At 45.7% G+C, this 12,849-nt stretch overlaps 1 protein-coding gene across 3 annotated transcripts in view; it reads right to left on the bottom strand.

Annotated features, from left to right (window-relative positions):
* The window catches only part of fanci (FA complementation group I), a 77,135-nt gene that overhangs the window by 11,883 nt on the left and 52,403 nt on the right, over nt 1-12,849 (bottom strand). For 2 of the 3 annotated variants that reach the window (XM_078529988.1, XM_078529990.1), the window contains 2 exons: nt 2,540-2,608; nt 1,558-1,654 (listed from right to left, as the gene is read on the bottom strand). In XM_078529988.1, the coding sequence (XP_078386114.1) occupies nt 1,558-1,654; nt 2,540-2,608 (166 nt within the window). The remainder of the gene's footprint in view (nt 1-1,557; nt 1,655-2,539; nt 2,609-12,849) is intronic. The other variant, XM_078529989.1, reaches the window with a different exon arrangement.

Below are 12,849 nucleotides of genomic sequence, written 5' to 3'. Positions count from 1 at the left end.
GAAACATAAAAAATAGAAGCAGGTGTAGGTCATTGGAGCCTGCTCTGCCATTCAATATCATGGTTGATCCTCTATCTCAACGCCATACTCCCGCTCTCTCTCCATACCTATTGATGCCTTTCGAGTCTAGAAATCTATCTTTTTTCTTCTTAAATATATTCAGTGACTTGGCCTCCGCAGCCTTCTGTAGTAGAGAATTCCACAGGTTCACCACCCTCCAAGAGAAAGTTTCTCCTCAGTCCTAAATGGCCTGCCCTGTATCCTGAGATTGCAATCCCTTGTTCTAGACACCCCCCAGGCAGAGAAAACATCATTCCTTTATCTAGTCTGTCCAGCCCTGAGAGAATTTTATATGTTTCAATGAGATACCCTCTCATTCTCCTAAACTCTAGTGAATACAGGCCTCTACGGCCCAATCTCATATATGATAATCCTGCCATCCCAGGAATCAGTCTGGTGAACCTTTGCTGCACTCCCTCTATGGCAAGTATGTCCTCTCAGGTAATGAAATCAAAACTGCATACTATACTCAAGTGTGGTCTCACCAATGTCATTTATTGCTGCAGTAAGACATCCTTGCTCCTGGTACTTGGAGGTCCTCTTGCAATGAAGGCCAACATACCATTTGCTTTCTTAACTACTTGCTGCACCTGCATGCTTGCTTTCAGTGATTGGTGTACAAGGACACCCAGGTCCCTTTGTACATCAACATTTCTCAATCTATCACCATTTAAATAATACCCTGCCATTCTGTTTTTTCTATCACAGTGGATAACTTCACACTTATCCATGTTATACTGCATCTGCCATGTATTTGCCCACTCACTCAACTCGTCTAAATCGCCTTGCAGCCTCTTAGCATCCTCCTCACCATTCACATTCCCACCTAAGTTTTGTGTCGTCAGCAAACTTGGGAATATTACATTTGGTTCCTTCATCCAGATCATTGATACATATTGTAAATAGCTGGGGCCCAAGCAATGATCCCTGCAGTACCCCACTGGTCACCACCTGCCACTCTAAAAAAGACCCATTTATTCCTACTCTCTGTTTCCAGTGTGCTAATCGATTCTCAATCCATGCCAATATATTACCCCCAATCCCACGTGCTTTAATTTTGCACACTAACCTCTTATGTGGGACTTTATCAAATGCTTTCTGAAAATCCAAATACATCACATCCACTGGTTCTCCCTTATCTATTCTGCTAGTTACGTCCTCAAAAAGGGCCAGTGGGTTTGTCAAACACGATTCCCCTTTCATAAATCCATGTTGAATTTGTTTAATCCTGTTGATATTTTCTAAGTGTCCTGTTATCACATCCTTTATAATAGACTAGCATTTTCCCTGCCACTGATGTTAGGCTAACCAGTCTGTAATTTCCTGTTTTTTCCCTCCTTTTTTAAATAATGGGGTTACATTTGCCACCTTCCAATCTGCCGGGACTGTTCCAGAATCTATAGAATTTTGGAAAATGACAACCAACGCATCCACTATTTCCATGGCCACCTCCGTTAATGCCCTGGGACGTAGACTATCAGGCCCTGGGCCCTTTACCTGTCAATTCTTTGTCGGAGCTCAGCTGGCCCTTCAGCTTTGTGATCAGCCAGTCTACTTCATCCAGAACCTTCTCTGCTTGGCATAAAACCAGCTGCTACAGAAGTAAAAACTGTTAATGTCTCAACTACTGATTTCAGTAACTAAATATTCTCTTTGTACAGTGATTAATTCAAACCATCATAAAACTCATTAAAATACATGTGAAACAAAATGTGAAGTTTTTATGGCAAAGTAGTTTACTTTTGTTTACTAAATAGATTTTTTTATTAAATGTCAAACGTGAGTGAAAAACTGATCTGGGTTGTCTCATTTCTAACAGGCAAGTTCCCCTCCTAGTAAAATACCATTCTGACTTGGATAAATATTGCTATGTGTCACTGTCATGGAATTCCCCACCCAACACTCATGTGAGTGCACGGATCTAAAGACTGTAGCACTTCAAGAAGACCCACCACTTCCTCAGCATAACTAAGAACGGGCAATAAATACAGTCATGTCAACATCATTCAGATCTCACGAACAATATATATTTTTTTGAAAAGGCAGCTTAAAGCACCACTTGTAAAGTCAGGAGACAAAGCAGTCTTCTCAACCGCAAGAGGTGAGTGACTGGAGCAGACCAGGGCAAGGTGGGGGGTGGGGGGAGAATCAGGATCCTCGCAAGAATATATCAAATATGTCTACTACACATACACTCTCTAGGACAAGAGGTTCACCCCGTGCCCTATGGAATTCTCTTCTAAACCACTCTTATTTTGCTACCTCTCTGGCTTCATAAGCCTCTATAAGGCAGGTCCACCTGATCATCATCTTAGTGTCCCTCCTCTAAGTTTCTTCACTTTTCATTCAGCATCCTCTTGTCCCCTTATAATGCACTAAAGAGACATTAGTTAATGCAGAGAGTACTAAAATAATTGCAACTAATTATTGTATGAAAAAATTGAACCATTTTTCTGAGTCTCTGCTACAATGTACTTACTACCACAGTTGGAGCTGCAGTCTTTGTGTTCACCATGGCAAAATGGGATTGTTCCTCTATTTCAATGTCCTTTAAAAAACAAGAAAGCAACATGATTACTCCACAAAGCACAACTACCCATTATAGGACAGGAACCAGTGAAGCATGAATAATGTAGAATATATGGTTAGATCAGTATTCTGGGTATAGTGTAGCGACATCATAAATAAATGCACGACAATTTCCTCTGTTTTATATTTCTAGTGAAATTGGAAAACATGTTCATGAAATGCATTTATATTTTCATTAGAAATTCCACTGAGAAAATCATTCCCATTGATTTATCTTTGTGGGGGAAGGGTGACAGAATCTTCCCTCAAGAGATGAAATGAGTGGATCAGAGACCATGACGCAGCTGATTGTACTGGTCTGAGAAGAAGCAAGCTGGATGGGTAAAAAGGCATTTCCTTATTTCATGCTCTTTATCTTTAAAAAGTCTCCAAAACTAAATGGTTCAGATCACAGATTTCATCATGAGACTGAGGGAATGGAATTCCTCATTTTGTACCTCCTCAATTCCAATACCCAGGAACAAGTACACTCAAGTCAAAAAATGCTAGTTATGGAAAGTGTAAAAGGCTTGTGGAATTCGAAACACAAGCAGATCAGCCATGATCTTATTGAATGGTGGAGCATGCTCGAGCGGCTGAATGGTCTATTCCTGTTCCTATTTCTTATGTTCTAAAAGGCTATCAGAATAAGTATATGCCTAGCTGGTTAAATAATCAATGAAGCAGCTGGTCTCTAGCTCTGTTCAAGCCACAGTATAATCTATAGAATTACCTCACATTAGCCTAAGTTAATATTGGAGTTTGTTTTTGATAGCATTCGAGATTATGGAGGAATTTTCTTCTTGGAAAAGTTCCCTAGAGGGTACATTGCATTGTATGTACAGCACAGGAACAGGTCATTCAACCAACAAGTCTATGCTGTACTCCATACAAGCCTCCTCCCTCCTTTCTTCATCCAAGTCCATAAACATATCCTTCTAATCCACTTGTCATGTGTTAATTTAGCTTCCCTTTAACTGTATCTATACAAATTGCCTCAATTACTCCCTGTGGTAACAAGTTCCACTTTCTGGGTAAATAAGTTTCTTCTGAATTCCCTATTGGATTTGTTAGGCACTATCTTGTATTTATGGCCCCTATTATTGGTCGCCTCTGCTAGTAGAAACATATTCTGTACGCCTACACTTTCATAATCTTAAAGACTTCTATCAAGTCATCCCTCAGTCTTCTCTTTTCTAAAGAAAAAAGCCCCAATTTGTTCAATCTTTCCTGATCGGTATAACCTCTCAGTTCTGGTATCATCCTGATAATTTTTTTTTGCATCTTTTTCAGAGCCTCTATATCCTTTTATAATATGGCGACCAGACTATACACAGGACTCAGAGTCTGGTCTAATCAAGGTTTTATACAAGTTTAACAGAACTTCTTAGCATTTCAATTCTACTCCTTTGGAAACAGGCTGTATGGCTCTTTGTTTTTTTTCCAAATTACTATTTTTACTGATTTGTAAATATGTACCCCTCAAATCTGTCTGCTCCTCTGTCATTCAAAAACTTATTTTTCAAACAACATATGGCCTCCTTAACCTTCCTATCAAAATGTACCGCTGCATACTTCTCCATAAATTCATTTACCAATTACATGTCCATTCTGCAAGCTCTTTAATGTCTTCTTGTATTTTGTCACAGTCCTCTTCTCTATTAACTCTAACTCCAATTTGGTGTTATCTGCAAATTTTGAAATTGCACTTCTGATTTCAGACTCCAAATTGTTTATGTAAATAGCAACAATCCTAGTCGAAGCACCACTTTCACCTTTTTCTAATTGGAGTTAAAACCTCTATTTATGTTCTGTTTATAGAAAGCTTGCTATTCATTCTACTACTTACCCTGTCTCTACATGTCTGACCTTAGTTATGAATATATCAGACAGTACCTATTGAAGGCCTTTTGAAAATATATTGGGCAGAATTTTGCCCTTGACGGGCAGGCAGGCCCGACTGACTCGACAGTGGGCGGCCAGCCAATTGCCGCTGCCCGCCCAGCGGGTTAGCAACTCCCATGTAGAACGGGAAACTCGTTGCGGAGGCGGGCGTGTTCAGACCACTGGTTCCAATGGGGAACCGTCAGTCTGTATTAAGAGTGGCCAGGCAGCCTCGTTGAGGCTGTGCACCATGGCCGCTCACAGAGAGAGACAGGCTGCTTTCAGAGCGGAGGAGGATGAGGGGGAGGAGGTGGAGGGAGAGGGGGAAGCAGGGGTCCACCGTGCCCCTCGCTTGTCTGATGCATGCCTTGCTGTCCTCCTCGAAGAGGTGTCCAGCCATCAGGATATTTTGTAATTGGAGGGTGAGAGAAGGAGGGCCCCCCATGTCCCCAGGCAGGCGTGAGAGGAGGTGGGTGACACAGTAAGCGCCCATGATTATGTGTGGCACACAGGGACGCAGTGCTGCAAACGATTCAATGATTTGTTGCGCTCTGGAAGGGTAAGTACCATGTCGCCTTGGCCATTTGACCCAGCAGGTAGCCTTAGCCTTTGAGCAGCCCCCACCCCCCACCACGTCTTACTGTCATTACTGCATTGGGCATTTGGCACACGCTGGGTGGGCAAACAGATAGTGACCATGCTTAATCAGCCTTAGTGGTTGAGGAGAAGATGGGTTCTCCCCGCAGCATATGTTGGTGTTCGTCGCATTTGAGTAGTCTGGGGGCAACCTGCAGGGGAGGCAGCTAGACACATACTCAGAACTCCAACACGTCTTATTGATGGTAATGAGATGGTGGAAGGGGAGCCTCAAGGTGTCGTGGCCAAGAGCCATCTGCTGGCCTCGGCGCCACACCTAGTTGCGCCTCCTTGCCATGGGCGCTAAGACCTGTGTGTTATTCAAAGAGATGGACGCCGAATGTGTCCAAGGTGTCTGTTGGGGGTGGGGGTTGGGACCAGCCGTACTATATTCAGGGGGCTGATCACCAGTAGTGTGGACAGGAGCCACTGGAGGCCTCAGATGGGCCACTATGGTTGGGGTGCGGCGTGCGCATGCAGAGTACATGAGTGATCAACCTCAATAAGTCCTCTGTTCTGCAGGCAAAAACTGAACACAATCACAGGGAGCGCCCTGCTCCAGTGCCTCACCACCTACGAGGAGCAGGCCATGGAGCTGGGGAGGAGGCAGGCAGCCAGGATGGCGGCGAGGCTGGGGTGCAGCGGCCAGGTATGAGGTCCACAGTCCCATCCACTCTGTTTGCCCACCATCCAAACCACTGATGGTTGGTGCAATCGTCAATGCTGCAACACTGCTCACTCACAGACTGAGGCACTCAGACGTGTGGGTCATACACAAAGGTCCCTTGGCCCCTTGAGAATGTGCGTCTCCAGCACCTTCCAAAGTCGCCTTATCCCATTTGTGACCACTATCCCCATGGCCTAACATGCCATGGCATTGCTGCTGCACAGCCAAAGACGTTTTGCATCTTAGGAGGGTTGGTACCTCCACCACCCTATCAGGCAGAGAGTCCCACATTACTCTGTCCAAAAGATCCTCAGCACCTCACCTATCAACCTCATGGCACTCAACTTAAATAGATGCCACTACGTTACTCATCCCTGCGCCAAGGGGAAATGTTGCCTTCTGCCGACCCATTCTATGCCCCTCATAACGGTATGAAGGTCAATAATGTGACCTGTCAAACTCCTGTGCTCCACGGCAAATGTTGTAAGTGTTTGCAAATTTCCTCATCACCGCAACTCGCAGGCCAGCGTGCATCCAGGTCAGGTACCTCTGCACTGTCCCCTCTCCAATACCACATAACATTCCATGTGGCATTCCTTAGGTCATCTGACCAGCCTGTCTGTATGCGTGTCTAATGTTTGAGCCTCCTCTTGACTCTTTTCCACCCCACCAATGTTCGTCTCCTTAGGGTCTTGAAGGGTGAGCGGCTTATGAAGCTGGTGGGGAAAAGGGATGAAAGGTGTTACTGACTGAACGCTAACTGATGCACTGTCCTTGTTGTTAATTTCAGCATCACCACCGCATGGGCACGGCCAACAAGACCGGAGCCCCCCCCCCACCCTCCACACCTGAGGGCCAAGACGTGCAACTTGCGGCACATCATTTCAGCCAGCCAGGCACCAGCGCAGCCACACACACCTCGGTGGGGTATATAACGTCGGCTAGTGTCCCGGGGCAGAGTGGAGAGGGCACTTCACAATCGCTGGAGGAGATAGCAGGGACAGAGAGTGCCGATGGCACCAGCAGCCGGAGGGCTGCAGGGGACCAGGCACATGCCGAGTCCGGCAGTGATGATGTGCCTCTGGAGATGTCACCAATGCAGCAGCTGCAGGGCAAGCGGCAGGATTCGCGGGAGCATCTGGCAGGGTTGCATGAGGCTGTGCTTCAGTTGGTCTCTGCGGTGGAAGAGTCCAGGCAGAGTGCAAGTGAAGGCATAAACCTTAGGGCAGAGCTTCACGCTTCCTCCACTGAGAGATTGGCAACTCTCATGGAGAGGGGCTCCGATCGGATTGAGACTCTTCTGATTGGGTTACGCTCTGACCCGCAAGCCCTCACAGCGGTAATGGCCACGAGTGGTCGTCGCTTTGAGCTCCTCTCAGGGCACTCCAGATGAGGGCAACAGCTCCTCCGCCCCTCTGCCAGTGACCGTTGCATCCGTTGAGGCTGCGACAACTGGAGAGGTGCCAGTTCTGGAATTGGTCACACCCTCCCAGGCGGGGCCATCACAGGCTCCACGGGCCTAAGGACGCCCGCTAAGGTCATCGAGGCCGACAGGACAGCAGAGTCAGCAGGCTGTCTCACAAGCCACTCTGAGCGATGGGGCGGCACTTAGATGTAGCACCCGCAAACGAAAGCATAAGGCAAGTTCGGCACTCCACGGGTATGTCACTGGTGATTTTGTGTTGGCCTTAGATTAGTGAACAAATAGTTATGTTTGTAAGAGAGCCGTTTCTCTTTGATGTTGGATGGAATAAAGTCCAGTTTTCTGACCATGGTTGAGGGTGTTTCCTTTGTGCTGCATTTGTATGTTTCACAGACGTCTCGAGTGTTTGAGTGGACATTGATGTTTCTGCACTAAGAACTTAGTTGCAGCTTATGAGGTGGAAGATGTAGTACCTAAGTGCCACGTGTGGAGGCGCCAGGCAACGTTGGTCCTGCTGATTGATGTGTGTGGAACTAGCTGAAGGTTCGCTGGATTAAAGTGTCCCGGGTGTCCCTGCCTCCTTGGTGTAGTAGCGGGTTGGCGTGCTGCCCCTCATCATCGCCCTGTGCTTCCTCATCCTCTGAGCCACTGCTGGATACATCATGTGCAGCCTCATCCACTGCATCAAGGTCTTTATCATCAACTGCATCCCCACTTTCCAGCGCAAGATTGTGCAGAGTGCAGCATGCTACCACTATCAGAGAGACGTGATCTAGGGGGTACTGGAGTGCGCCCCCTGAGCGGTCCAGGCAACGAAAGCACATCTTGAGAAGACCAATGGCTCTCTCCACCACAGCCCTTGTGGTGCCCTGGCTCCTAATGTAGCGCTCCTCAGCTTCTGTTCTTGGACGGCGGAGAGGGGTCATGAGCCACCTTCGGAGGGGATAGCCCTTGTCACTCACCAGCCAAGCCAGAGCACCGAAGAGCCCCCGGCACCTGGGAGTGTCTGAAGATGTAGGCGTCGTGGGAGCTGCCTGGGTACCTTGCAGAATCTGCATCCTGTGATCACACACTATCTCCACGTTCATTGAGTGGAAGCCCTTCCTGTTGATGAAGGCACTGGGCTCACCTGCTGGCGCCTTGATGGCCACATGTGTACAGTCTATAGCACCCTGGACGCAGGGGAAGCCAGCAATGGCCGTGAAGCCTCTGGCTTGCTGTGCCTGACTTGCCTAGTCACAGCGGAAGTGGATGAAGGTCAATGCCCGTTTGAACAGAGCGTCTATAACCTGCTTGACACAAGTGTGGACTGCTGATTGGGAGACACCGCAAAGATCACCCACCGAGCTCTAGAAGGAGCCAGAGGCATAGAAGTGGAGGGCAACTGTGAGCTTCAGAGCCGCTGGCATGGGGTGTCCACCCACACAGTTAGGGGAGATCTCAGGGCCAATCATCTGACAGATATAGTTGACTGTCTCCCTTGAGAGACAGAGCCTCCTTCGGCACTGCACCTCAGTCATATTGAGGGAGCTGCTTTGCTGCATGTATACCCTAGCAGCAGGATAGTGACGTCTTCTGCGGCCCCTTCCACCTTGGACAACCTCTTGACCCTGTGCCCCTTGTGCCTGTGCCTGGCCTCCCAAAGGTGGCTCCCCTGGACGCTGATTGTCCACTCCTGGCCTCCTCCTTATTCTATCCCTCCCTTCCTCCTCAGAGGAGCTGCCTCCAGTGGAGATGTCAGAACACATACCCAGGCTAAATGGAGGCCTCCGGAAAGCTGCAGGCCCGAGAAAGATTACTGTCTGCAGACTGGTGAGCTGAAGCTTCAAAGTACACAAAAAGCTCTTGGAAATCGATGTGAACTGCTAACAATCACACAGGCAAGCTTAAAACACTTTCTGCATTAAATACTTCATGAAAAACATGAATAAACCCTCTGTGTCCACAGATCCCGCCAGTGCATGAGTTTTGATTTAAAAATCACCTGCCCGTTGGGCCCGTGCGAACTTCAGCTGAAGTTCGCATGGGCCCCTCAAAATCCTCGTCGATTGGCAAGTTAAGGGCCTTAACGAGGCCTTTAATTAATGGCGGGCGCGCGTCCCGCTGCATAGCGCACCCGCCGACCTAAATATCGCGATGCCGCGCGCTGACGTTGGGACGCTCGCGTGACATTTTAAGCGCTGACATGCGGGCTCCACCACCCGTACGTCAGCCAGAAAATTCTGTCCATTATATCTAAGCTTTTCGTCTTGCACTCATCGTTTGTCCTCACGGTTCGCGACATCCATGTATGTATGGGCTGCCCAAGACACACACAAGTGATGGCCCTCTGTAAGAAATTGGGGTTTTGAATAAACAGATATTTTCTGCATAATATAACACCCCCCTAAAAGGCTTTCTAAAAAGGCAACAATTTTTAAACAGTCTGTGTAAACAGGCACGGTCACTTAGTTCATGTTGTCATTCCTAAGTTAAGATGGAGGCTTCTGCACCCTCTTATCTGTGCAATTGTTTAAAAAGGACGAGGATATGACCCTCAGCAAGATGTAAACTAAAAAGCTGACCTCGAGCGGGATGACGCACAAGGGGCGTGGTAACCATCCTGACGTTTTGAGGACCTGTCCTGTATCCATTGGTCAGAATAGTTAGATAGATGATTAACATTGGGTATGCTACCAGCCCCCAAAAAAGGTGTATAGATTGGTGTCATACTGGTGGTAGGGGGCTGAGGTGTATGAGAGGTCCTTGTGAGACACTGCAGAGGTCCTGGTGAGGTGGCAGTACTCATTGGGCAGCTGCCTTCTTCAGATGGAAGATGGACCAGAGGAGGAGGAGGAGGATGATGAGATTAACACAGTCTGTGCCAACTGTTTGATCGCCCTCTGGGGTCAGTAAACTGTTCGCAACTGTAACAGGTCATATACTTTTTTCTGTCTAATTAATGTATCATATCTAAACTGTTGTTTTTTAATCAACTTAATAAACCATCTTAAAATTGCTTATGACTAGTCAACTGCCTATCTTAGGTATCTGAGGGCCCCAAATCCAAAAATCTTATACCGCTACTCCCTATCTCATCAATGACCGGTTCTGCACAACACGAATTGGCCAAACGGTTGAGCGAATTGCTACAACCAGTTCTGACCAAGTTTTCCACATAGCAAATGTGAAGGAGTCCTTCACAATGTAAGTCCATACAGGACTTGCATATTGATAGCAATGCTGTGTCCATGTGCTCATTTGACATTGCTAGCCTATTCACCAAGTCCCACTTAAAGAAGCCATAGATAATTGGGCTGCAGCACTATATCATGGCAATCTAGGTCTACCACCATTGCATGAATCAATATTCATTCAACTTATGAACTCAGCAACTCACGCAGTTGTGTTCAGTTTTAATGATTACGTGGATGCCCAAATAGATGGTGTCGCCATTGGATCCCCTCTAGCCCCAGCTCTCGCAAACATCTTTGTTGGGTTCCATGAGAAATGTGCCTCCAATGGAACGACACCTAACTTGCTACCCCTCACATGTTTCCGATATGTGGATGATACATTTGCTATATTTAAATCCACAGCTGCATGTAACAATTTCCTTACATGTCTTAATAGGCTCCATCCTGTGCTCAAATTCACCCATGAATAGAGCAGTCAAATGAACTCCCTTTCCATGACGTACTAGTTGAGAAATCTGCCAAGGGATTCTCTACCATGGTCTACTGCAAGCCTACCTTCAGTCAATATACGCATTAGGATTCTTACAGCTCCATGCGCTATAAGATTGGTCTTATTGGCAACCTTGTAAATAGGGCCTGAGCCATTTGCTCACCATGCAAGCTTGATGCTGAAATATGGTGCATCGAAGGCATCCTGCAAGATAATGGCTACCCTGATCAGATCATTTCACGTTGTATATCAAGCAAACTCATGAACAGGCCTAAGGATATCACTTTTGGCCCTGAAAAGTGCCCAGTCTACCTCAGATTACCCTGGAAGGGCAAGGTACCTCAAAAAATTAAGCAACAGGTGAAGCTAGCTGTTTCACGCTGCTACTATGCAGTAACAACACAAGTGGTATTCACCACTTAACAGGATGCTGTCGTCAAGCCAAAATGACACTTTGTTATCACACAAATGAGCAATGTGGTATATGAATTTCACTGCCAGTGTGATGCTAGGTATGGAGGCCATATGTCCCAGAGACTGGTGGATTGTATCAAACAGCATGTCCCAGCCACTGTTCGCAACAGGGAGGGTACAGACTGTACCCAACCAGCCCGTGCTTGCAAATCTTAAAACGCAGTGTCCAATATTAGATGTGATTTCACAATTGGACAACATTTGCTAAATAATCCTCAATGTACTAAGAATGACGCTGACAACCAATTTAAGATAGTCAGTCAGGCTCGCAATGTGGCGCATTTGCGTGTACTGGAAGCTACATATATTAATAGGCAGGGCCCTGTTCTTTGCAGACAGAAAGAAGACGTAGATACACCTGTTTCAGCTAAACAAAAAACAAAAGCCATTCACTGACTCATTCCTCAGTGCAATGCCTTGACCAGTGTCAAGCTGCCTGGGTTAAATTTCAAACAACGCTTGGCAGTTAACTGTCAGTCACCATCAGTGGTGCATTCTCCATGCCAACCAAATCAGTGCTCTCTTCACATACAGTATAAATTGTTGTTTTCCCCCTTACATTGGTATTCTTGTGTCCCCTGATGAGTGCAAGACAAAGAGTTTAGATATGTCTCTTTTTTCAGCAATACTCAAGTTCTATACTACCAAACAGCTATTTATATTATATCTATTACATTAGCCTTGTCTGCTCTATTACTTCAAAGAATTCAACAAGGTTGGCCATGAACTTTCTTTTTGAAATTCATGCTGACTAATCTTTATTATACTTTCAGCTGCTAGATGTTTTTCTATTACATTTTGATTAAGGATTTCATTATCTTTAATAACTCCGATGTTAAACTAATTATTATATAGTTCTCTGGGGTTTTTCTATCTCCCTTTTAAAAATAGGAATTGCATTAGCTGTCCACCAGTGCTCTGGCATTATTCTCTTCAACTAAGTTTCTATATATACACATAATAGTGCCTCTGCTTTCTCTTCCTTAAGTTCTCTTAGTATGCATAGATACAAGCCATCAAGACCAGCGATTTTATCTTCTCCAAGTTTTAATAGTAATCTCCCCTCTTTCTATGAACTCTTCTTCTAATGTCATGCCCACCATGTTACCTCCCTAGTAAATTCTGAGGCAAAGTATTTAATATTTCTGCCATTTTACTGTAAATATCTATAAGTTCATCATGTTTAGCTACTAACAGCCCTATTCCAGTCTTGATTTTTCTTTTTTTATTTATGGGTCTGTAGAGTACTTTACTATTTCTTTTTATGTTCCTTGATAAAACATTTTTGTTGCCTAACACCTAGCTAAGCAAAAACAATCCCAAAAGAAATGATGTGCTAATAAATACACAGAAAAGTATAATATCAAGTGAAGGACGGAAATATGATGATTTTAAAACCCGATGTCCAGTGACAACAATTCGAAAATCTTTGAAAAGTAAAAGCATTTGATGCAGTTTTATCATTCTAAAG

Source organism: Cetorhinus maximus, chromosome 26 (assembly GCF_964194155.1).
Source record: "Cetorhinus maximus chromosome 26, sCetMax3.hap1.1, whole genome shotgun sequence".
Lineage (NCBI taxonomy): Eukaryota > Metazoa > Chordata > Chondrichthyes > Lamniformes > Cetorhinidae > Cetorhinus > Cetorhinus maximus.
The sequence above is the reverse complement of the archived record's forward strand: the minus strand, read 5'-3'. Positions and strand labels throughout refer to the sequence as shown.